This window comes from Lagenorhynchus albirostris, chromosome 13 (assembly GCF_949774975.1).
Source record: "Lagenorhynchus albirostris chromosome 13, mLagAlb1.1, whole genome shotgun sequence".
NCBI classification, from domain to species: Eukaryota; Metazoa; Chordata; class Mammalia; order Artiodactyla; family Delphinidae; genus Lagenorhynchus; species Lagenorhynchus albirostris.
Window position 1 is genome coordinate 49456983 of NC_083107.1, and position 27684 is coordinate 49484666.

General features: G+C 42.0%; 1 protein-coding gene across 2 annotated transcripts in view; it reads left to right on the plus strand.

Annotated features, from left to right (window-relative positions):
- The window catches only part of FSHR (follicle stimulating hormone receptor), a 163522-nt gene that overhangs the window by 129539 nt on the left and 6299 nt on the right, over positions 1–27684 (plus strand). The window contains exons 5-8 of one of the 2 annotated variants that reach the window (XM_060168664.1): positions 9216–9287; positions 10458–10535; positions 16074–16142; positions 16254–16328. In XM_060168664.1, the coding sequence (XP_060024647.1) occupies positions 9216–9287; positions 10458–10535; positions 16074–16142; positions 16254–16328 (294 nt within the window). The remainder of the gene's footprint in view (positions 1–9215; positions 9288–10457; positions 10536–16073; positions 16143–16253; positions 16329–27684) is intronic. The other variant, XM_060168665.1, reaches the window with a different exon arrangement.

Genomic DNA, 27684 nt, shown 5'->3' on the forward strand with positions numbered 1-27684 from the left:
TGTATGGAAATGGAAACTAAGAGGATGTTGAGATGGACTGGATGTTGGGGAATGAGGGGACGAAGCCAAGTTTAATGCCACATTTCTAACAAATAACTGATAGATGGGAGTGCTGTTTATGAGGAAGAATTGAGAGGAGCAGTTCTGTGAAAGTGATGGTGGGAACTAGTTTAGTTTGCTATGTCAATGAGACATTCAGAAGAGAATATGTAAAGTAAACTTTAATTAGGATAAACTAGAGAGGTCAGAAGTCAAGTATAAATCTAGGAGTCGTCATCATATTGATACTACTTGAAGCCATGGGAAATGAGACCTTCCCAGCAAGACTATAGAGAAAAAAGGCAGAAGGCTCCGGAGTATGTCTAGAGGAGGGGGCGTCAACAACAAAAAACTTAAAAGGAGTAACAAAGAAAGAGGTGGAATAATAGAAAAGTGTGATTGGACAGAAACTAATAGAAGAGAGAGTCTGGCAGAGAGTACTGAATTCTCCTGAAAGGTCTAAAAAATAAGAATTTAAATTGTTCATTAGATTCACTGTTTATGGGTTGGTAGATTTGGGGCATGACAAAAGTAGTTTCAGTGGAGGGGTATAGAATGAAAACAAACCGGGGCATCCTCAACAAATTAAAGAGGAATAGAACATGAGAAAATGAAGACAGCATACGCAGACAACTCTTTCTAGAAACTTTACTGTAAAAGAAGGAAGAGAAACAAGGCTGGGCTGCAAGTGGAGACAGATTTGGAGTGAAGGCAAATGGCAACCATCAGTGAGTCTGTGTAAAATGTGAAATTCAGTACAAGTTAGTATCGGTCTCAGTCTAGGTGATCCAAAATACGTCTGAGCAAGGACTTAACAAGTGAGTATTTTATTTTACTTTCAAACTGGAGAAAAGAGATTAGATGACTAAGAAGAAAAGAAGGAATGAGGGAAAGGCAACTCAAGAATGTATTATCGGCTGAATGCCACCAGGAAATCAAGGCCCAATTATGCTAGAGCCCATCTAAGCTGTCATTTAGAATACATTAAGAGTTGTTCACCCAAGGAGTGGAAGAGTTCACCACTAGAAGAGTTGCCCTATGGGGTCCTAACTCCCTTGTACCTCCCAATCTGCCCCATGCCTCAAAATAGTTGAGCAGATTCCCATAAGGGTCCCACTCAGAGGTGGTAGAGGAGCCGAGGATACAGAATGAGAGATACTCAGCATAACTGAGGGCCAGTGTCTGCTAAGTTAAATCCGTATGTACATGGTTGCTATGGTAACCGCTAGAGTAAAAGATGGAGCAAGAGGATGTGAAGCAGGGCTCAGCGGTGTCTGATATAATATCTACCTTGATATTCACACACTCCACAGCCTTTCCAGTCTGGAAAGATGAAATGGCTTGCGTCTAGTTCATGCCAGAGCTGGCATGTACATTCTCCTGATTCCTGGCCTCCAGACCTCCTTGCCTCTGTTTAAGATTAATTACTCCAAGTATCCGTGATACCTGACAAGTAAATTCACTGCATAAGCGTTTTAATACATTCTTCGTGACAGAAGCAAGAAATGTTTTAGAACCAACAACCAATTAACCTAATATTTTATGAGCACATACTGTATTCCCGATCTGCACCAGTAGTATAGATTGTCAAAGAATATTAAGTATGGTCCTTGCTTTGATGTCTCATTAAAAGAATACTGCATAGACCCATGGGAAGAGATCTAAAAATAGTAGAAAGCTGGATATGATTATATAACAAATGTAGAATAAGCCTGTGTCAAGCTAGCAGATATTTAGTTATGGCAATGTTTCTGCTGGAACTTCTCTGAGTAGAAACTCAGAGGTGGTGGAGAGCAATCATGGAAGTTATTTGTTTTGGTTAGAAACTTCAAACTCCAAATGTTAACAGAAGCTATCTCTGGGTAGTGAAACTAGAAGTGATTTTTACTGTCTGCTGTAGATGTTTCCATATTTTCCATAAGTTTCACAATACATATGTATTCCTTTTATATTCAAAGAATATACTTTTTAAAATAACCAAAGGATGTTGAGCCACTAGAACTCTCGTACATTGCTAGTGAGAGTGCATAATGGTAGAGCCACTTTGGAAAACAGTTGGGCAGTTTCTAATAAAGTTAAACATACACTTACCATCGACCTAGTAATCCCACTCATACGTAGTTACCCAAGAAAAGTAGAAATGTTCCCTCTCTCCCTCCCTCCCTCCCTCCCTGTCAGTCTCAGTCTCTGTCTCTGTCTCTCTGTCTCTCTCTCTCACACACACACACACACACACACTATACACAAATGTTTAAAGCAGCTTTTTTATAATCACAAAAACTGGAAACAACCTACATGTCCTTCAACCTATGAATGAATAAACAAACTGTGGTATATCCTTACAATGGAAGACTAATCTGCAATAAAAAACAGCGAACTACTGGGACTTCCCTGGTGGTCCACCAGGTAAGACTCCATCTCCCAATGCAGGGGGCCCAGGTTCGAACCCTGGTCAGGGTACTATATCCCACACGCATGCCGCAACTAAGACCCAGAGCAGCCAATATAAATTAAATAAATAAATATTTTAAAAAAAAACAGTGGACTACTGATACATACAATAACATGGAAGACTCTCAAATGCATTATACTGTATGAAAGAAGTTCCATAACATATGGTTGCACTGATATGACATTTTGGAAAAGGCAAAATTATAGAAATAGAAACTGATCAGTGGTTGGTAGGAATAGGAAGTAGAAGGAGAGGTAACTACAAAGGGCAACACAACATAACTTGGAGGGTCCTGGAACTTGGCTGTATCTTGAGTATGCCAGTATTTAAACAGCTGTACATGCTTGTGTTCACTCAGGTCTCTATACAAAACAATTTATTTTTCACTGTGAAAATTTTTAAAGTAAATAACACAACAAATTCCTAACAAAAGCACGTTAACAGCTCTTTCCCACAAATAAACAAAGGGAGACGATCTCAAGGGCTATTGAAATAATCAAAGGAAGAACTGACCAAAATGGGTTCTGTGTGGATCACTTGGGAACCAAGAAGGAGCAAAACATCTGAGAACCATTACAGGTTCTCAGGGACCTGTAGGGAGAATGCACTGGCTTTCTGAAGACATAAGCAGAGAACAAGACACTAAAGTCTCCTCTAGAATCATAAACCCAAAAGACACACGATCTTTCACAATGATGAGTGCACCGGTGAAGGTTCGTTAGATTGCAGGCAACTAAGACCAACTTTGTCTTAGGTAAGGCACACAGAGAAAAGGGGAATGGGAGTGGGAAGGAACTGGAAGGATTCTGAGTAACCTACAGGAGCCCGGGAAATACTGAAGAACAGTGTGTCAGACAACTGTCATGGGTCAACTTGAAAATCTTTTTCACCACTGCTATGGAAGCCAGTTCCACCCAAATTTCAACCAGCTTAATGCAGCTTAATTTCAACTGTAGAGCAGCTACTCTGGCCTTGTGTACCTCTCATTTCTAGTCCTGGGGCTTCTTCTACACCACTGTAAGTGATGCCCAGTAGGAACTTGCTGGGTACCCACAAGTGTGCACGTCAGAGTGGACTTAACACCATGGGGATACCTTCCACCAACAGGAAATACTAGTCTGTGGATAAATGCCTCCCCTTTTCCCCCATTCAGAGCAATAGTTCTGATACCCATTTTGAAAATCTCCTAAGTCAAGTCCTTGGCATTAAAGACCAGTCACTAGTAGTGGTCGACAACTCAATACAGTACAATAACTCATTCTTGTACTGATTCCCTTTCTTCCATCTCTGTCCACCTGTCCCAAACTCTCTGAACACATATTATCAAATATACTAAATGCAAGCCAGCTTTTATCTCAGGCTCTGCTTCCTGGGGAACCCAGGCCAAGACACACAGGCCTTGGAAATGATCCAATATAGCTCTGGAAATCTCAGCTGTAGAAATATATGGACTTTCGCTTGAGAGTGATGGTATCAATGGACTCATCTGTAACCAACCTTCAACTTCTTCCCAGGAGAGGGTCTGATGAGCCCAGCTTAGGTCACATACATACTCCGAGGTCAAAGGATATGGAACTCATGCCCTAATCTCAACAGAATCACTTGGAGAAGAGGCAGTTCTTCAAAGAGTATGTGGAAATTGGAAACAGGGGATGATTTAGGAAAATTCTGTTTTCTAGTTGCAAGCTGCTTTTGGATCATGTTAATTTATCTTTTTTTAAGATAACATTAACATTAAAAACACCAACATTCGAATTATAGGTGTCCCAGAAGAAGAAAAGAAAAAGAAAGGGACTGAGAAAATATTTGAAGAGATTATAGTTGAAAACTTCCCTAATATGGGAAAGGAAATAGTTAATCAAGTCCAGGAAGCACAGAGGGTCCCATACAGGATAAATCCAAGGAGAAACACAACAAGACACATATTAATCAAACTATCAAAAATTAAATACAAAGAAAACATATTAAAAGAACCAAGGGAAAAACAACAAATAACACACAAGGGAATCCCCAAAAGAACAACAGCTGATCTTTCAGCAGAAACTCAGCAAGCCAGAAAGGAGTGGCAGGACATATTTAAAGAGATGAAGGAGAAAAACCTACAACCAAGATTACTCTACCCAGCAAGGATCTCTTCAGATTTGATGGAGAAATTAAAACCTTTACAGACAAGCAAAAGCTGAGACAGCTCAGGACCAACAAACCAGCTTTAAAACAAATGCTAAAGGAACTTCTCTAGGCAGGAAACACAAGAGAAGGAAAAGACCTACAATAACAAACCCAAAACAATTAAGAAAATGGGAATAGGAACATACATATTGATAATTACCTTAAATGTAAATGGATTAAATGCTCCCACCAAAAGACACAGACTCACTATATGAATACAAAAACAGGACCCGTATATTTGCTGTGTACAACAGAACCACTTCAGACCTAGGGACACATACAGACTGAAAGTAAGGGGATGGAAAAAGATATTCCGTGCAAATGGAAATCAAAAGAAAGCTGGAGTAGCAATTCTCATATCAGACAAAATTGACTTTAAAATAAAGACCATTACAAGAGACAAAGAAGGACACTACATAATGATCAAGGGATCAATCCAAGAAGAAGATATAACAATTGTAAATATTTATGCACCCAACATAGGAGCACCTCAATACATAAGGCAATTACTAACAGCCATAATAGGGGAAATCGACAATAACACAATCATAGCAGGGGAAGTTAACACCCCACTTTCACCAATGGACAGATCATCCAAAATGAAAATAAACAAGGAAGCACAAGCTTTAAATGATACATTAAACAAGATGGACTTCATTGATATTTATAGGACATTCCATCCAAAAACAACAGAATACACATTCTTCTCAAGTGCTCATGGAACACTCTCCAGGATAGATCATATCTTGGGTCACAAATCAAGCCTTGGTAAATTTAAGAAAATTGAAATTGTATCAAGTATCTTTTCTGACCACAATGCAATGAGACTAGATATCAATTACAGGAAAAGATCTGTAAAAACTACAAACACATGGAGGCTAAACAATACACTACTTAATAACGAAGTGATCACTGAAGAAATCAAAGAGGAAATCAAAAAATACCTAGAAACAAATGACAATGGAGACACGATGACCCAAAACCTACGGGATGCAGCAAAAGCAGTTCTAAGAGGGAAGTTTATAGCAATACAATCCTACCTTAAGAAACAGGAAACATCTTGAATAAACAATCTAACCTTGCACCTAAAGCAATTAGACAAAAAAGAACAAAAAACCCCAAAGTTAGCAGAAGGAAAGAAATCATAAAGATCAGATCAGAAACAAATGAAAAAGAAATGAAGGAAATGATAGTGAAGATCAATAAAACTAAAAGGTGGTTGAGAAGATAAACAAAATAGATAAACAATTAGCCAGACTCATCAAGAAAAAAAGGGAGAAGACTCAAATCAATAGAATTAGAAGTGGAAAAGAAGTAACAACTGACACTGCAGAAATACAAGGGATCATGAGAGATTACTACAAGCAACTCTATGCCAATAAAATGGACAACCTGGAAGAAATGAACAAATTCTTAGAAATGCACAACTGCCAAGACTGAACCAGGAAGAAATAGAATATATGAACAGACCAATCACAAGCACTGAAATTGAAACTGTGATTAAAAATCTTCCAACAAACAAAAGCTCAGGACCAGCGGGCTTCACAGGTGAATTCTATCAAACATTTAGAGAAGAGCTAACACCTATCCTTCTCAAACTCTTCCAAAATATAGCAGAGGGAGAAACGCTCCCAAACTCATTCTACAAGGCCACCAACGTCCTGATACCAAAACCAGACAAAAATGTCACAAAGAAAGAAAACTACAGGCCAATATCACTGATGAACATAGATGCAAAAATCCTCAACAAAATACTAGCAAACAGAATCCAACAGCACATTAAAAGGATCATACACCATGATCAAGTGGGGTTTATTCCAGGAATGCAAGGATTCTTCAATATATGCAAATCAATCGATGTGATACACCATATTAACAAACCGAAAGAGAAAAACCATATGATCATGTCAATAGATGCAGAGAAAGCTTTCGACAAAATTCAACACCCGTTTATGATAAAAACCCTCCAGAAAGTAGGCATAGAGGGAACTTTCCTCAACATAAGGCCATATATGACAAACCCACAGCCAACATCGTCCTCAATGGGGAAAAACTGAAACCATTTCCACTAAGATCAGGAACAAGACAAGGTTGCCCACTCTCACAACTCTTATTCAACATAGTTTTGGAAGTTTTAGCCACAGCAATCAGAGAAGAAAAAGAAATAAAAGGAATCCTAATCAGAAAAGAAGAAGTAAAGCTGTCACTGTTTGCAGACGACATGATAGTATACATAGAGAATCCTAAAGATGCTACCAGAAAACTACTAGATCTAATCAATGAATTTGGTAAAGTAGCAGGATACAAAATTAATGCACAGAAATCTCTGGCATTCCTATACACTAATGATGAAAAATCTGAAAGTGAAATTAAGAAAACACTTCCATTTACCACTGCAACAAAAAGGATAAAATATCTAGGAATAAACCTACCAAAGGAGACAAAAGACCTGCATGCAGAAAATTATAAGACACTGATGAAAGAAATTAAAGATGATACAAATAGATGGAGAGATATACCATGGTCTTGGATTGGAAGAATCAACATTGTGAAAATGACTCTACTACCCAAAATAATCTACAGATTTAATCAAATCCCTACCAAATTACCACTGGCATTTTTCACAGAACTAGAACAAAAAATTTCACAATTTGTATGGAAACACAAAAGACCCCGAATAGCCAAAGCAATCTTGAGAACGAAAAACAGAGCTGGAGGAATCAGGCTCCCTGACTTCAGACTATACTACAAAGCTACAGTAATCAAGACAGTATGGTACTGGCACAAAAACAGAAATATAGATCAATGGAACAGGATAGAAAGATTAGAGATAAACCCACACACATACGGTCACCTTATCTTTGATAAAGGAGGCAAGAATATACAGTGGAGAAAAGACAGCCCCTTCAATAAGTGGTGCTGGGAAAACTGGACAGGTACATGTAAAAGTATGAAATTAGAACACTCCCTAACATCATTCACAAAAATAAGCTCAAAATGGATTAAGGACCTAAGTGTAAGGCCAGACACTATCAAACTCTTAGAGGAAAACACAGGCAGAACACTCTATGACATAAATCACAGCAAGATCCTTTTGACCCACCTCTTAGACAAATGGAAATAAAAACAAAAATAAACAAATGGGACCTAATGAAACTGCAAAGCTTTTGCACAGGAAAGGAAACCATAAACAAGACCAAAAGACAACCCTCAGAATGGGAGAAAATATTTGCAAATGAAGCAACTGACAAAGGATTCATCTCCAAAATTTACAAGCAGCTCATGCAGCTCAATATCAAAAAAACAAACAACCCAATCCAAAAATGGGCAGAAGACCTAAACAGACATTTCTCCAAAGAAGATATACAGACTGCCAACAAACACATGAAAGAATGTTCAACATCATTAATCATTAGAGAAATGCAAATCAAAACTACAATGAGATATCATCTCACACCAGTCAGAATGGCCATCATCAAAAAATCTAGAAACAATAAATGCTGGAGAGGGTGTGGAGAAAAGGGAACACTCTTGCACTGCTGGTGGGAATGTGAATTGGTTCAGCCACTATGGAGAACAGTATGGAGGTTCCTTAAAAAACTACAAATAGAACTACCATATGATCCAGCAATCCCAGTACTGGGCATATACCCTGAGAAAACCATAATTCAAAAAGAGTCATGTACCACAATGTTCATTGCAGCTCTATTTACATAGCCAGGACATGAAAGCAACCTAAGTGTCCATCAACAGATGAATGGATAAAGAAGATGTGGCACATGTACAATGGAATATTACTCAGCCATAAAAAGAAACGAAATTGAGTTATTTGTAGTGAGGTGGATGGACCTCGAGTCTGTCGTACAGAGTAAAGTAAGTCAGAAAGGAAAACAAATACCATATGCTAACACATATATATGGAATCTAAGAAAAAAAAAAAAGGTCATGAAGAACCTAGCGGCAAGACTGGAATAAACACAGAGACCTACTAGAGAATAGACTTGAGGATATGGGGAGGGGGAAGGGTAAGCTGTGACAACGTGAGAGAGTGGCATGGACACATATACACTACCAAACGTAAAATAGATAGCTAGTGGGAAGCAGCCGCATAGCACAGGGAGATCAGCTTTGTGACCACCTAGAGGGGTGGGACAGGGAGGGTGGGAGGGAGATGCAAGAGGGAAGAGATATGGGAAGATATGTATATGTATAGCTGATTCACTTTGTTATAAAGCGGAAACTAACACACCATTGTAAAGCAATTATACTCCAATAAAGATGTTAATAAAAAAAAAAGGTATGCCTTGTGGTATACTAGCAGATCTTTGTGCCTGAAATGTAAGTTTCCTTTCTCTAAGGTATCAGTAGCTTCCTATATCCTGGTTAGAGTCTTAAAATAGAAAACATTAGCATGATTCAGGTGTATTATGGGATTTTCTGGTAGGTTTTTCTGAAAGCTCAAAATTGATATTTTGAATTTGGAAAGCTTAGACTCTAGCAATTGTTAAAATAACCAGCTTCGTTTTTCACTCACTCTCAGTTTGTCTCTTTCTAGGTTAATATCCAACACAGGTATTAAGCACTTGCCAGCTGTTCACAAGATTCAATCTCTCCAAAAGGTGTTACTGTAAGTTTGAAGAGTGGTTACCAACTCTTTACTCGATAGCTGTCCTGCCCAACAGCCTCTGGGCCTGTACTATGCACTGTGTAGTCTACATCCTCCAAAGATGTTGCTCTGGGTGAGCAGAGGTAGGAAGGCAAACAGCAAGTGTCCTCGGTTTTACCTTAAGAACAGCTAATCTCAGTTTGGAGAAAGTCAGCAGGCTCCTCAGTAAGACAGCTGTCAACAGAGCCAGCTTGTAGCAAATCAGGACGTCTCCCCTTTCTTCACTATTTAGTACACACCTCCCTCCTGTACCCCTTTGTCTTCCACCATCGTCTCCTCTTCCCTCCAGAATTCCCATGCTGCCCTAAGCATAAAGAAACCACCTGACAAACTCACAGTGAAGTGTTAATGACGATGTATTTTGAAAGAGCAAGAGAAAAGGCAATGTATAATAGCAAGTTTATTTTCAATAGTGAAATTGTAAGAATCTGGACAGACCCAAAAGGAAGAGGTAGGGAAGAGATGCAATGAGCTAAGGAAGGAAGGAGAGCGGGAGGGAGAGGGAAAACTAGAGAATATCTCCCATTTCTCAAATTGTTCCAAGCAATTTACTCCTTTTACATTTACATGTTAGATCAGACCCAACAGGGAAGCTTCAGAGGATGAGGGGTACAAACAGAAAACCGAGACTTTCTTCATCCTTTCAGTCAGGAGGAGAAAAACCAATGATAAAAATTTCTGTGACCCAAGGAGAACAGAGGAAGGAAACTAGCTTTGAGAAGGGGATTGAGATGGAGGAAGATGAAGGCCCAAGTAAGGTGGATGGAGAAGTTTGGTCTGGAGATGAAAGGTCAGCTTAAGTGACTTTGTCCTATTGATCAGGTACCAACTGTGGAGGCAAGGGTAACAAGTGAATCTGTTAGAACCTCAGCACAGTTGAATTAGCTAAGAAGACTTTCAGAGAGGGAAGAGGCTGCATGTCTGCAATTCCACTGTTAAGAAGAACTGATATACTAAAGGTAAATGAGATGCCATCCACTTCCCAAACATTGGGCTCATCAACCTTCAGAACAACAGCTATTCCAACATTACCTCAGCTAAAGACTACACCATGCCAAGTAGACTGCTTGTGGGGAGGTGACATGGAGTGGAGCTGACATAAATACCTAATTTGTCTGTACTTTCTTCTAGAGACATTCAAGATAATATAAATATCCACACAGTTGAAAGAAATTCTTTCGTGGGGCTAAGTTTTGAAAGTATGATTCTGTAAGTAAAGGAAAAAACTCCAATGGAGGAACATTTGGTTTTTCCTGTAATGATTTCTTTCTCATAATGGTATGCTCCTTTTATTGTTTGGGTAACTTTGGCATTTCACCTTTCCAGTTTCTCTCTGGTTCTGTGTTTTTCTCTCATTTCCCATCTTTACATTTCCAAATCACAACATGGAGACATGTTAATAATGTATGATTCTGTGGTGCAATTCACGTATTTAAAATTGCTCTTTGAATGGTGGTCTCCTGTGATGCAACATCTGTTCTGAGGGCCAGAACAACTCACGCATCAATAAAGCTAGTTACTGCCTGGCAAGGCTTTTGTTGCCCAAAGAAAAAGACCAAGGAGGAGTCTGAATCAAGAAGACATGGATATTCCCTCATAACCATGCCAAGCAGCTTCTGTTCAGCCCCACGCTGAGCGTATAAGATGACTTCTCATTTTCTTGAAACAGTCACGTTTTTTAATGAGCTTGAGTTAATCCCTCTGACTTTGGGGAGAGTTTTTAAATGCACTCTGCATTATTAACGGACTACCTTCTAATTGTTTGTGCCAGTAGCCTGCGTGGCAGTTCACGCACTTCCCGAGATGGCCAAGAAAGAGGGCACTAGGGGGTACCCAAGTGTTTGTGGGATCCACGGAAGTCAGATGCATTGAACGACATTTGGGGAACTGGTAATTGCAATTACATCTGTAAGAAAAGTATTTTCTCTTTACATTTCACCAATGTTGTGTTTTTTTAAAAAAATATACATGTGTTTCAATATGCTGATATGTACAAAAGGTAAGTTCTAGTCCAGAAAGAATTTTAGTCTTTCTCAAAGCAATAATATGATTTAGAGACCCATCTATATAAAAAAAAAACAAAAAAAAGGAGCAAGGTGGTGGCAGGGGCCAGAGAGAAACTGTAGGCAGAGATGAGAACATACTGAAGAATAAAGCTAAGCAAAGTATTTGATGTAAATTTATTACAGAGAACAGAAAAGGTTTGAAAGAGATTAGCAGAGAAATAGGATGTATGAAGGAAAAACTAAAATCAAAGTCCTGTACTCAGAGTACATAGTAATGGGACAAAACTGTAGGTAATACCTAATCCTTTCACTTAATATGCTCATGATATTTGGAATCTCTGTGTGTGTGTGTTGGAAAGAGTTGATGGGCTGTGAGAAGTATGAGAGAAAGGGAAAGCAAAGGAAAAAAGCAGCATGAAATATGTGCAAAATAAAAGCAATTGTTCTAAGCATAAAGAAGGTATAATGTGATTTGACGCGAGGCTTGAAGGAAGAGTTAAATGAGGGAAGGAAGGTGGCTGAGAAAGGATGTTGGGTCGAAGATGGCCATTAAAAGACGAGTGGGATTTAGCCACAGCATTGGCAAAGGACGAGCAGAGGAAACAGAATCTTCAAGGCCAAGGAGGTTAAAAAAAAAAAAAAAAAAAAGCTAAAAAGGAACTTTTGGAAAATAGTGAGTACCTGAGTAATACCGGCCTGGTGTGTTGCAGCAAAAGGACTCCTTGGCTACATAATGGAGGGAGGAGATTAGTGATAAATGTAATCAGTTGTACCTGGACGCTTGTGCTTCTTTAAATGTTGCTCTAGGGACTTCCCTGGTGGTGCAGTGGTTAAGAATCCACCTGCCAATGCAGGGGACACGGGTTCAAGCCCTGGTCCGGGAAGATCCCACATGCCGCGGAGCAACTAAGCCCGTGCACCACAACTACTGAGCCTGTGCTCTAGAGCCCGCAAGCCACAACTACTGAGCTCACACGCCACAACTACTGAAGCCTGCGTGCCTAGAGCCTGTGCTCCGCTACAAGAGAAGCCACCGCAATGAGAAGCCCACACACCGCAACGAAGAGTAGCCCCCGCTCGCCGCAACTAGAGAAAAGCCCCCACACAGCAACGAAGACCCAACGCAGCCATAAATAAATAAATAAATAAATTTATATTAAAAAAAGAAAGTTGCTCTAAACATATGTGTCATTTTTAAATATAGTGATTCAAAATTAGTTCATGTGGCAAGTTTATTAATACAGTTTTTTTTTTGGCTGTGGCACGCGGCTTGTGAGATCTTAGTTCCCTGAGCTGGGATTGAACCCAGGCCACAGCAGTGAAAGCACAGAGTCCTAACACTAGACCACCAGGGAACTCCCAGAGTATTTTTACAGAAAATACATAAGTGGTAACCTGAAATTAATACAATGTTAGATGTCCATTATCTCAATTTTTTTAAAAAGTCCGTTTGTATTAATAATGTTCTCACAGTTTTGCATACTGACACACATCCTTTTTGTCCAGAACATAAGACAGAAGGCAACCTGTCCTGATCTACCTAATCTTAACTTTTCCCAAGTGGAGGAAAAGAATTTCAGGAAATAAGAACTTTGGAGAGTGTCCTGCAAGCCCAAAACTACAAAAGAAGCATAGAGATCATAGCCACTCTTCACCGATTCCTGTCCACGGACACTGTGTGGTTCCCCAGAGCTGAGAGCATACTCTCCTAGCGAGGACAGCTTTCTTAAGAGTCAGCATTTCTCAGACATGTCTCTAAAGGATAAATTCACATTTGTGAGAAATGCGTCTTTTTTTTTTTTTTTAACCTCAGATGGCCCTTAATCCATAGATAACAGAATCAGAAGATCCACACTCACCACAATTTAAGTCTCCAGTTGTGCTTAGTCCAGGCGCTATGTCTGGATGCAGGGGCACTTTCTCCTCCTGGGGACATCCACGGGTCCTCAGGGAAAAAAAAAAAAGCCTGGGGCTTCCCTGGTGGCGCAGTGGTTGAGAGTCCGCCTGCCGATGCAGGGGACACGGGTTCGTGCCCCGGTCTGGGAAGATCCCACATGCCCCGGAGCAGCTGGGCCCGTGAGCCATGGCCGCTGAGCCTGTGCGTCCGAAGCCTGTGCTCCGCAACGGGAGAGGCCACAGCAGTGAGAGGCCCGCGTACCGCAAAAAAAAAAAAAGCCTGGCAAAATGGCTCTGATGACCGGAAAAGCTTTCTATACATTGGCATCTTTCAAAATCGTGAAGCCCTGTTCTATATATATAAATATATACTGTTTTCAAAACAGCCCAACAATGAAGGATTATCACACTTGTCTAGCAGCCACCCCTACTCTGCCCTGCAACCAGAAATTCTGAACAGGGAAATACCTAGCTATGGCCGACCAGCAGAATGGGCTAATTCAGAAGAGAGGAAATGAGGTTACATGTGTGCCATCTCCCAGCACAGCCCGGCCACAGGAACTGCTCACTTCCTGTGCGTTTCCTCCCTTCCTCAGCTGGCTTCCATCTCACTTGCCTGCCCCTCAAGGAGATTCCATGGACCAGGTCCCCCAGCACCTTCATTCTTTAGGATGAGGGCAGACCCTGCTTCTGGAGCCTCCTGAGCCTGCACTGAGCGAACACACCAGGGAAGGGACAAAACAAAACGACTAAGGAAAGCATGATTCAGTTACTCCTTAGCTGACGCTCTGCCCTGTTTGTCGTCACCATCATCATGAGGTTGGTTTTAAAACCAGCACTACTTCTCTTAAGAAACTAGGCATATAGGTGATAAATATCAGCTTCTCTGGTAGTAGTTTGAGAGTCTTACAGCCTAATGTAAACCCAGGGCAAGAATTCTGTACACAGTATGTTTTTTGTGTGCTGATCTGTTGACATCAAAAAATGCCACCCGCTCCCCATGTGATGGCATCTATTAAGAAAATCCATAAAGACAAAGGGCTACTTTAAATACAATAATTCTTTTAAATTAGTCTGCATTTTATTTAATCATAGCAACATCTATTTGCATGACATATACATGCAGAAAATGTTAATTATCTAGTCTATAGAAAAAACGTTAGGTAGAGCTCATATGGATTTGCACACTGCTTTTGTTGGGTTAAGGGTCAGCCAACTACACCCAATGGGGCGTATCTGGTCCCTGATCTAGGACTAGCTTTTATAAGTGAAGATTTTGATGGTAGGGAACACAAACACTAAACCTAAATGAAGCAAAATGTTACCCCCAACAAAAGAAAACAATTCATTCTTTTCAATAGTAGACCTATACTACAAAAAAAAATTGTGCTCAATCATTACTATTATACTTTAAGTTTGGTCAATAAAAATTTCGTGGCAATTGTTTTATAAGTACCTATATAAAGTACCTACGTAACAATAATATTCTCATTTTGCTTCTTAACCCCACAAAACCTAAAATTTATTATTGGGCCTCCTACAGAAAGTTTGCTGACCCCTTTGTTTGATCCAAAACCCCCAGGATCCACCTCCCACAGGTTAGGGGCAGCTGCTCCAGCGACTGTCACCCCCCCAGGAATAGGCTGACAAATCAGTCCGGAGGCTGGATGTGCTGGGGACACTTGGGTAGGCGTGGGGCAGGCAGGACTTGGGATGCACAGACACTTCTTGGCCATCGGAAGCCACCAATTGGTTGCTAACGTTTTGAAAGACTTGCATTACTCCTGTGTGGATTTTCAGCTAACTGGCTTTCTGGAGGAAGAAAAACACATGCAGTTGTCCTCCTGTGATTTTAAGCGTGTTGAGCTACCCACTGCAGCACCGGAAACCATCGATGTCCTGAACACACGGAAACTTCTCTGGGTCAGCTTTTGGAACAGTGTTATTTGCACACCTACTGAGCCAGACAAGGGAAAGGACCTGACAGCAAATCAAGAGCAACGGATCAGAGGCTCTTCAGGCTAAGCTCTCCTGACCTTGGATTTCTGCTTTTGTTTTCAGATCCATCTAGGGGCACAGCAATGCAGAGCTGTCAGCCCAAGGTGTCCTTGGGCTCCCCTGTCCAGGCAAACCTGCTCACTGACCTTCTTGGCACAATCAGGATGACTGTTCCACATCCAACCCCCCCTCGCCCAGAGCCTCCCCCCCGCGCCCACTCACACAACCTCACCCCGCCACGACCCACAGTCTCTATCACTGATTTTTCCTCCTTTCTGGCTTAACCCAGAGCCACCTCCACAAACCACCAATAACCAAGTCCCTGCAGGTCACGGGAGATGTGCAGGTTGTCTGACAGCTTAATTAGATCACTTTCTGATGACAGCCAAGCCTGCTGCTGTGAATGAGCCTGAGTGAGAGGCTTAAGGCCATACAGAAAGGTGACAACTCCGTCTTATAAACACTTGTTCGATAACTGTATGATTTCTGTCCTTCAGGACAGGACAGATCTTTGTCTGCTCTCTCCATGGCATTGTCTCTGCACACAACTGATATGTGCAAAGACCTTCTGGGATCCAGGCTGCTATGCCTAAGTGTGCCTTCTCAAAATTAAATTTCATTTATTTCTCTGAATAATACATGCACATAATGCAAACTTCCAATGTTACAAAAGGTTATACAGTGATAAATCAGTCTCCCCTCCACCCCAACCCCAAGCTTTAAGGGTGGTATTTTATTTATGCCACTGACCTGTGCTGTCTGACCCTGCCCCAGTGCTTCCAATTATGAAACCCATGTATTGTTTGCATCCGACAGTATTGGCTTTTTAATGGGTCTTTTATTTCAGATGGCTGAGTAAGAATGGGATTCAAGAAATACACAACTGTGCATTCAACGGAACCCAACTAGATGAGCTGTAAGTAGCCCTGACTACTCTTCCAGGTCATTTAGAGGGAAATGGCTCTTACAGCAGTAATGTTTACATGGCTCTGTGTTTCCCTTCTTCTTTCCTCAACTCCATCCCCAGGAATCTAAGTGATAACAATAATTTGGAAGAATTGCCTAATGATGTTTTCCAGGGAGCCTCTGGACCAGTCATTCTGTGAGTAGCTTCCCCCACTTCCGTGTGCAAGAGACCAGCATCTTACGTTTTAGAAGTCAACCTTCTCCAATTCAGGGAAGCTTATGACGCAGGGCTGGCAATTAAGCTCACATTTTATTTGTGTCATCTGCAAAGATTTATCGGACAATTTAGGGCTGATCCACATTCTAAATTTCAGTGAAGTAGCAAGAGTAACAACAACAACTAACATTTAATGAGCACTTACCAAGTCCCAGCCAGTGTTTTAAAAACTTAAGATGAATTTTCTAATTTAATCCTTACAATAACCTCTGTGGTAGGAGCTATTAGTCCCATTTTAGAGAAGAAAAAATGGGCTTCCCTGGAGGGGTCAATTCATCCAAGGTCACAGAAATTTTAGAGCACAGATTCCATACCAAACTGGTCTAATTCATAGTACACTCTTAACCACTCTGCTATACATCTCTTCCCTGAAAGGGAAAGCACAGTTCTCCTTCCTCACTCTCAATGTCCAGGAGTTTCCCTCAAATCAGTGAGATATACACACACATTTATGTCTGGATCCTCTTTGTCTCGATTCCAGATCTCTTGGGATGTATCCAGTGCCTCTCAGCCCTGCATCAGCACCTCTCCTCCTATTATTGCTTCCTCGTGTCCATTTCTCCCCCCAAGAGTGACTTTCCCCTATTCTCTTCTCATCAGTCCCTGCCCTTCCACAAGGGTCACCCACCTCTTCCCTGACAATCTCAGCCAACAGTGAATGCCTCCTCCTGTGATTCACACAGTCTTCATGGCTGCAGGGGCCCAAATCTACAAGAGCTTTTTAAAAATGTGTTTTCCTAGGCTCCAAGCAAGACCCACTACATCTATTGACAAATGTACTGTAGGAATAAGAAAGGAATCTGGAAGGAAGGAGTCAGATCCAAGAAGAAATAGTGAGCAAAGAAATAGATAAACATGTGACTAGATGTAAGGTTTGCTAGATGATCCTCCTATAGCCTGCCTAAGGCCAGCTGGGGCATTTGGGAGCCACTAGCCAGCACCTCTTACTTGGCAGTCAGTATATATATTATCTACCTATCTACGTACCATCTATCAACATCACTTCATTTTCACCAAAGAGTTTATCCAGTTGACCCTTGAACAACACAGGTTTGAACTGAGTCCACTTACACGTGGATTTTTTTCAATAAATATATACTATCTGTGGTTGGTTGAATCCTCGATGTGGAATCATGGATAAGGAGGACAGGGCTATGAAACTTGGGCATCCGTGGATTCTGGTATCTGCGGTGGGTCCTGGAACCAATCCCCAACGGACACCAAGGGGCGACTGTATTCTCCTTCAGGCTGGAACCCAGGCATCTCTGGAATGAGATCCTGTATGGTAGAGCAGAAACTCCATAAATGGTCATTACTGATGATAAAGGATATGTTGTGACCTTATATGGGACTCTGTCTCTTTGAAGAAGTCCAAAGATTATTCCAGAATGCCTGGTTTCAGATAGGCAATATGTACAAACGAAGGGAGTATCCACGTGATTAAAGCACAGATGCCAGAGCAGACTACCTAGGTTTAAAACCAGTTCTTTCACCTCTCTAAACCTCGGTTTCCTCACCTAAAAAGGGCAGAAACAAACAAACAAAAAATGGCAGAAACAATACCTATTTCCTAATACTGTTTGAATAATATATATATTATAATATATAATAATATATATATTATAATATATATTATATTACATATTATATATAATATATTATGTATATATAATTTATTATATATTATATATAAATATATATGATATATTATATATTTATATATATTATATATATATAACATATATTATAATAATATTATATATGTGTGTATTTATATTTTTATATTCACTCACTGATTCACTCACAGATAGATCTTAAGCACCAGCTGTGTGCTATGCACTGTATACAGTGCAAGGAACAAAAGTTTTTCCTCACAGAAAGCTTGCATTCTTATAAGGCAGAGTCAGACAATAGAACTAAATATGCAACTGAATAATATCAGGTCACGACGTGCCCTATGAGGCACCAAGCAGGACACGGGTGTAACGAACGGGAAGCGCCGGGCATAGTCCCTGCGTTCCAATGTACAGAGTCTTCAGAACTTGTAACGCTTAGTCAATGTTTCTTATTCTTAGAGTACCTGGGAGACAGACAGACTTAGAGAAAGTGCTTTTGAGGCCTTTGACCAGCAGAATAGCAGTGTGTCAATTTCACTTAGCTAACAGTCCTGAGGGTTTTGAATGTGCCTAAACAGGCCCCTCTATCTGTTACGTAAGAACATACCTGTGATGGGGTAGGTTTTCATATGTGACCTGTACCAGGTACACTATAAAATCACAGCACCTTAACCACTGTCTGCTACTGAGAACACTCAAGCTGGACAGGATCCCCAACTAGCTCATCACCCAGCTGAGGAAACCAGGGACAGAAATGCGAAGTGCCCTGCTATCGATCACACCGCCGTCGTTAAGTGGCAGAGCTTAAACCAGTAACTAGGTGTCTTGCCTTACATCCCATGTAGTCCCAACATACCATGTCACCAAAAGTACATAAACATGTCCAATCAGACATCTAAAAGGGCCCCTAAAATTAACTGTGAACTAAAATGGGGGAAGATAACTACAAACACCAGACCCCTGAGCCCAAGAACACACACACACACACACACAGCACAGAAGAACGCCCCCTGCAGTTGACAAGCAGGTCCCAGGCTGAGGCATGGTGCGGTGTGTCTGATCGGTGTTCAGTGGAAAACACAAACATGAATCCACAGCCAGCCCTGCCACGAATGCCGGCAGGAAGGGATGCCGTCATCACCAGCAGTTCTGCAGGGTCCTCGAGTTACAGGCCCACTTTCCACCCTTTTACCACAGAAACAGTGAATAAAATTGATAGAAAATCCAAAGGAATTACGAAGCACTTGCCATGACTTAAAAAGGTAGAGAGTGATAATACATCCCTACATCTTTTCATTTCAATGCATGACGATATACGTGCAACATCCTGGCTGAAAGCCCAGCCTGTAACTGCTGGTCTCCTTCTCCTCCCCTTAGGGGCAAGAGGGTTGATCAGCTTAACAACAAGCTTCCTTTTCTGGGGCTTTCAGGTTAGTCCACAGATGTCTTACCAGCCTCCCTGGCTGCTAACCTGGGACTCTAGGGCCTATCCCATCCCCTACTTCTGCAACCTGATGCGCCAACCCCCGCGAAACCCTGGCCTGAGAGCTGCTTGTTTAGTGTGTGCAGAGGACCAGCCCACGCTGGTGCTGTGGGTTCATGGGTTGGAGAAGGAGTGTGTGCAGACCACTCAGCCCACAGTAGATGCGGCTCAGGTTAGGGCTGTGACTGTGGCTCAGGTCAGATTCCCCTCCCAGAAAATCAGACTGTGATGTGGATATTTGCATGCAAAAGGTTTACTGGAGAGCGCTCTTGGAGTCTGTGGGGAGTGCTTGATGGACGCACAAGCAGGCTAACAGGGAAGCTAAACTACAATGCATTTGCAACAGAAGCTTCCGCTGATCCTATGGGGAGCTCTGGCATTAAGATGGCCCTTCAAAACTGACTGAAGGTAAGGGGCCAGGCCTTTTCATCAACAGTCATTGGGTGCAGGCTGGCCCTGAGGAAGAGCCAAGTCTCGGGTGAGTCAGGCGAGGGCAAATCCCAGAGCAGAACTCGGCTATGGGCCACCTACGCTGTGAGCGGTCCTCAGCTGCCCTCAAGCCATGGTTCTAAACTTGACCTTGCATCAGAATCACCCGGCACGCTTGTAAAACCCTAGATGGCTGACCCCCACCCTCAGAATGTTTGATTCAGCAGGTCGAGGGGGGGCCTGAGAACCTGCACCTCTAACAACTTTGCAGGTGAAGCTGACGTTGCTGGTACAGAAAGCACACTGAGAATCACTGCCCTAGAACCAGTGCTGGGAATGGGGAAGCTTGGCCGGGTCTCCAGAGTATCTCCTCCAAGAGCTAACTGTGGGGAAATCTCCCTCCCCAACAGGCTCCGTGTTTTGTCCCCAGTAGATATATGCAAGGGATTCTGAAAGAGTTAAGGGGAGGGCACCCAAACCAAACATAACTCCTTTCCTGAAGGCAAAAATTTTAGTTGAGTGCAAAACAAACAGGGAGCCTCTGAACACCTGAGGGTGCAAGGATAAGACGTTCCACTGCAAAGAGAAATAGATGCAGAGAAAGCTAGGGGCACACAGACAAGCTCCATTGAGCTTCCGAGGAGCAGTCTAGCATCCTGACTTCCCCCTCATGAGTCTTGACCTTGACTATCAGTAGCCATCTGAGTTTTCACGTGATATTCTGAACTCACTCAAGTTTTCTTTTTCTTCCTTCCTTCCTTTTTTTTTTTTTTAGCAATCAAGCAATTGCTGTTTCCTTGGGAAACCATTTTCTGTGGGGAAAATTTAATGCATTGCCTTTGCAGGCTGGAGCCGGTACAATCATATTCTGATGGTTTATCAAATTGATGTGGCTATAGCTCAGATTCATTTGATAGTTCAGATTCAAACACTGAGGTATTTGTATAAGAATGATTCTCTTCCATTACCAGTGTACGCACAATCCTACAGATAAGCAAATTGCCTTTTTATTCCGCCTGGGATCATAAAAGAGAGGTCTTCTAGCCATTTGTCAGTGTAGTATACACCAGAAATGTGCTCTCACTTATGGAAATGATTGACCTGTAACAATATCTTTGCTGGGAAAAGTAGAAATTGTTCAAATCAAATTTGTGGCACTGGCTATAACACGCTTTATTAAATGGGGCACAGAGCACAGTTTAACTCTCCTGACTCAGTGTCTTATTACTGACTGCTGTTTCCCTTTCTACTTTGTATCTCAAAATCAAGAACCCTAACAATGTTGAAACAGTTCAGGATTACTAAATCTCTTCAGCCATTGTCTTATGAGTCTCCTGTTGGCACTATGTTTCAGGATTTAAATTCTCAAAACCAGCCACAATGTAGCATGTGCTGAAATGTTAACCAAAGTGGCACCTTAAAAAGAAAGGCTGCCGGCATGAGACCAGCCTGAAAGACAAGGATTAAAAGCACCAGCCCATGATTACCCCTTCCCCTGCTGATATAAATGTCTATGGACTTTTCTTAATCCGTGGAGATACCAGAGAAACATTTTTCTGCCAGTCCAAAATATGGAAGTCTTACGATAGCTTCCATGTTTGCTCACCCCAGCAAGTATGCAGTAAGCTTGAAGTAAACACTTCTACAAACACTTTTATTTCCCTATCACCCAGGAACCACTTCTGCTAAAGACTTGTGCTTTACCAAACTCTAAGTGACTCTGCATCTCTCTCCTACCAACCACTCCCTCCTTTCAATATCCACCAGCAGACACTCGGGATCCCAGGACACTGACAAGATGCCATAGTCCCCCAGAAGCAAAGCCACCTAGTGAAAAAGACAGCAGCTCACATACTTTGGAGCTGTGATGAGGAGGAAGCCGAAATACAAGCTAACTCCAGAACACTGAGCAGACAGAGAGGCACCGACGCTTCCCGAGCAGGCTTCCCCATCCAACACCCAGTCACTGGATTGCATGCAGGTCAACCCACACACACATTAGTCTATTTCGTCTTCAATCTGTGTCTATCTCCTTGTAAACTTTGCACAAGGATGCTCTCTTCCTTGATTCCTTTGATACTCTCAGTCACATATAATTGCCTGCTGCAGAAGCACCGTTTTGCTGAGCCCCCTTTAAATCCAGATTTCCTCCATCTGCCTTGCATCTTTCTCCCTTTAGAATTGCTCTTCTGTAAGACTTGCTTCAACTTCTCATATTTTTTTATGATGCTGAGGCATCTCTGCTAATCAGACAAGTATCCACTGAGTAGATTTCACGAACACAGCTCTGTGCCAAATATTAATACCGTGTAGAACACAGAAGTATCTTAGTAATCCCTGCTCTCAGAGCATCTGAAACCTGGCTGAGGAAACAAACAAATATACATGAAAAGCTGAATAGTATGAAACAGCAGAAGAGATAATACAAGGTACTAGAGTCTCTGTAAGTGCTAGAGGTCAGAAGACATCACAGCTGGCTGGGGTGATCTATCTAGTTCCTTTCCCAATCCTCCATCAGCGCCATTCCCCAGCCTATCTTTGAACAAAGCAACAATTTTCTGGGTGCTTACTATGTGAAAGGCACTGCTGAGAATGCAAGGAGCCCTCTGCCCTCCAGGAGAGAGAAGATGCAAATACAAACAGCTAGTATATAAAGCAAAAGACGGTACGTGAGAGAGGCAGAAAGTATACAGACTATAGTGCTATTGCACTCTTCATGGCGTTCAAGGAAAAATACATCTACAGCTGTTACAAATGATGGGGATGACAGAATCTCAGAGATGTCAAGGCGAGTCTGTTTGGGTACTCTATTTCTGCATAAAAGCTATCCTTAAACTCAGTGCCTTAAAACAATCATTCCATTTTCCCCACAGTTTTATGTTTTAGAAGTTTGGGTGGCTTGTCTCTGATCCATGTGATGTCGCCTCAGGTGGCTGGGTCTGGGGGGTCTACTCCAAGCTGTACCCTTCACCCATGTATCTGGTGCATCTGTGCTCCTTGCTACCTCTACACACACACACACACACACAGACACACACACACACACACAGACACACACACACACAGACACACAGACACACACACACACACACACACACAGACACACACACACACACACACACACACACACACACACACACACACACACACACACACACACACACACACACACACACACACGGCACCTCGTCCTCCAGAACCCTCTGTGCATGGCTTAGACTTTTTCCAGCATGGCACTCTCAGGGCATCAGAGTTCTTTCACTACAGCTTAGGGCTCTATAAGACCAATTTAGAAGCTATCAGTGCTCTGAAAGGCAAGGTCCAGAACTGGTACAGCAACACTTTCATCACACTCTACTATAAGCCAAAGACATCACAGTTCAGCCTGGATTCAAGGGAAGGGCAAACAGACCCTCTATGGAAGAGTATAAAGAATTTACAGTCATCTTTAATCGACTACAGAGTCAATGAGAGAATACCATGGCATTGCACAGAATACAAAAATCTGTTTTTGGAAATATTCAATTGCTGTGATTTTTGTGTATTTTAAAATCAAGGGGGAAAGGCATAACTAAGAAAAAATAGTCTGTTTTGTATCACTTGATTTTAGAAATATGAAAAATGTTGACGGCAGGTAATAAATGATTGCCCTGGTTTAAATTATTCCTGAAGCACTTTGTTTATACCTTCACCTCATTCCTTGGAGGAAGCCTTGAACTGCTTTAGACAAAACAGGCAATCTTTGCTCCCTTCCATATTTGAGGGAAAAAAGACGACCCCATAGACCAGGCAAAACAAGAACTTCGTCACCGGGACCAGAGTATCAATAGCAGAACTGGTCAGAGGAGAAATTGCCTGAAGAGAGAAACTAGAAAGGTTATTTTAGGGCAGAGAATAAAGTTGAGAAGCTCTGGAACACTGGAAAGGCTAAGTGGAGAACAGGACAGGACAGCTGGATCTTTCAGCAGCAGAGAGCGAAGCCTCCTCACAAGGACACAGGTTCATGGATCAGACACTTATCTCCAGGGACCCCAGCTCTGAAGAATTAGAATACGTACGCAAGAACTAGAAAAGAGACCTTGGAACACCGAGAACTTTCACCTCATGGTGATGGCAATGAATGTTGTGAGCAGTAGTTAAATTCCAGATCTATGTGGAAGGTAAAGCCAAGTTATTTTGCTGAGGGTTTGCATGTGGGGTGTGAGAGAAAGAGGAGTCAAGGATGACTTCCAAGTTTTTGCAGGAACAACTGAAAAGGCTGTAAGTAGAGCAGGTTTGGGGAGATATCGGGAGCTCAATTGTTAATATCTAAAGCTTCACCTTCTTATTCGACATCCAAGTAGAGATTATAAGGAGGTAGCTGGAATATGAGCCCGGAGTTAGGAGAGAAAAGCAGCCTCAAGATAAAAATTGGGAGGGGGAGGGGACATCAGCATATAAATGGTGTTTAAGTCATAAGACTAGAGGAGTTCACCTACAGGCTGAGTGAAAATGGAGGAAAGAAGGCTAGGCTCTGAGCCCACGGGTCTAAAAGTTGGAGTTCAGGAAGGAACCAGCAAAGAAGAAATGTCCAAAGAGTCAGGAGACAAATATAACTAGATATAAAGAATGTCACCAGGAAGATGTAAAAATTCTATATTTATATGTACCTAAAAAATTATCCTCAAAAATATGTAAAGCAAAAATTGACAACACTTGAAGTAGTAGTATACCAATCCAAAATCGTAGTCGGAGATTTTAGTGTACTTTTCTCAGGAGTGATAGCACAAGCAAGCGAAAAAATCAGCAAGCACACTGAAGTATTTGAACAACAGCATTGACAAATTTGATCTATTTGGCATCTAACAAGGAGGGGAACTCAGTAAAATTTACATAGGTTTTACATAAATGGTAATCCTTAACTCTGATAATGTAAATTTGTCTAAATATCAAGCAGGGCTTTAGCAGTCCTGAGATTATCGCTACTAGTCCTAGGACTTAAGGGCCCAGTGAGGATGTGGGAACTGGGACGACTGGTAGCTGCTGGATCCTCAGCAGATCTGTTTGATGACAGCTGCAATCACAGAGGAGCTGCTGCCTGAGGTAAAGAAGGGATGAGAAATGCCTAAGTTCACCCTTCCACCCACCCTCCAGTCCCACCAGTGCCATTTGCTGAACCCAACTGAAAGCTGATTGACAAGGTGGTACCTGGGAAATGGAACCCTTGGAGGCCACCTCTCCTGCAATACAGAGCAGAACACAGAAAAGGCACAGAACGGATATGAGCGGAGTGAGGCAAGACCAGCACATCATGTCCAATGCTTTGTACTTCATTGGAAGTGTAATGGGGAACAATTGACTAGTTGTAAGCAGGAAGTCCCAATTAATTGGCATTTTTAAAATATCACCCAATCTGCAGTGTAAAGATTGCGTTAGAGAGAGAGCTAGATGGCCACGATGAATAATTTTATGTGTCAAGTTGACTGGGCCATGGGATGCCCAGATAGCTGGTAAAATATTATTTCTGAGTGTGCCTATGAGAGCGTTTTCAGAAGAGATTAGCATTGGAATCAATAGACTGAGTAAAGAAGATTCATCCTCCCCGTGTGGGTGGGCATCATCTAACCAGTTGAGGGCCCTAATAGAACAAAAAGGCAGAGGAAGGGCAAATGTGCTTCTTTTCTTCCTGAGCTGGAACATCCATCTTCTCCTGGCCTTGTGCGTCAGGGGTCCTGGTTCTTGGGCCTTCAGACTCTGAGACTTAAACCAGTGGCTGTTCTGGTTCTCAGGTCTTTGTCTCTGACTGAATTATACCACAAACCTCCCTGGTTCTCCAGCTTGTAGATGGCATCTCATGAGACCTGTCGGCCTCCAAAATCACATGAGCCAAATTCCATAGTAAATCTCCTCTTATGTATCTCTATACATCCTAGTGGTTCTGTTTCTCTGAAGAACCTTAATACAATGGTCATGAGAAGAACAGTTATGAGACTGTTGCCTTTCTCTCTAGGCAGAGATTATGGTGACTTAGACTAAAGCTGTGGCAAAAAAAAAGCGGACCGATTTGAAACAAATGTAAAAGTTAGGCTTGTGAGAAGAAGAAAACTGAGTCCGAGGGAGGGAGGGGGAGGGGTGAAGGATGACTCCCAGGCTTCTATCCCGAACGACAGGGGGAGATGAAGGAATCATTTGCTAAGATAAGAAAAGCAAAAGGACGAACATATTTACAAGGAAGATGGTAAATTCAGTTTTGATATTTGCAAGTGATCAAAAGAGTGGGATCTGATGGACAGTGGATTATCTGGGCTTGGAGTTCAGAAGTAGTATCTGAACTGGGATATACATTGGGAAGCCATCAGCATATACCTGGTATCTGAAACCAAGGAAGTGGGTGAGATCACCTGGGAAGATTGTGTACAGTCAGAAAGGGGCCTGAGTTTAGAGGAACTCCGATAGATAAAGGAAAAAGAAAAAATCAGAAATAAGTCAAAGTAGATGTCAGAAGAAATTGAAAAGAATGTGATGCCAAGAAAAAGACTGTCTCAGGAAGGAGGAGTGTTTTACGGGTGAAATGTAATTGAGAAATCAAGAAGGTTAGAACTAAGAGCAACTTCCAATGAAGAACTAAGGTTAGAACTTCTAATGAAGTACAAAGCGCTGGCTATGATGTACTGGTCATCATAGCTACCTTAGTGTGTATTGTTTCTCTAGGGACTGGGAAGAAACAGAGTTGGATTGGGAAATGAGGAAATGGTGACATCAAGTATGGACAACTAGCATAAGAAGCTTGATTGGGAAAGGGAAGTGACAACAGGGCAGCCGCTACGAGTAGGTTTCATTGAACAACAGGAAGCATTATAAACTTTTGAGCAAGAGAATGAATGGCACAATGAAAACAAGGCTTTGAGAAAGTAATTTTCACCAGACTGGAAGAACATACGGGGGAGCAGATATATATGCACACCCCCCGAGTTTCATTGCTCCTAGTGCCCAATGCTTTGACTTACAGGAAATGCAGACATTAGAAGATTCTCCTTCACCAAGTATATCCAAGGATGCTTGAAATGAATCCATCCTGGTCATCACTTGCTACCACTCCCATCAGAAGTACTCATTTACGGCCAACCTTCTGGGCCCAACAGGTCTAAGCCGCTGCCATTTAAATCTCTTCACTCCCACCCCACTGGTCAGGTTGTTTTGAGGGTTTCAGCTGCCAACGGTGCTGCCAGAAAATGGCCCATGTTACTGGTGTTGCTGCCAGAAAGGATGGGACTCTGGAACCCTCCAGTGACAGGGACCTGGTTAAAATGACCATTTACACTGGTTTCCATATAGACCTCCTGGTTCACCAAGGCAGAGGCTCTCCGACAAAGCAAGAACAACTGCGTGTGTGTGTGTGTGTGTGTGTGTGTGTGTGTGTGTGTGTGTGTGTGATGTTTTCTGATAACAGCGGCCAGTCATCAAGTGCTGTCTGTTGGTCAGGAAGTTCTCTATGTACTTTAGCTCATTTAAGTCTTACAACAACCCTCTGAGGTAGGTGTGATTATTATTCCTGTTTTATAGCCGAGGAAACTGACACGTGGAGAAGTGAGATAACTTGACCAAGGTCACCAGTCTAATAGATAGAGGGGCAGGGTACACGAGCAGGCAAGTCTGGCTGCGGATGCCACGCTCTATTGCCACCACTCTCTATTGCCACTTTGACTTTGTGCTGAGGGTACCTCTGTTGCCCACCAGATACCTTTTCCCCTTATGGTGTGTTCTCTTT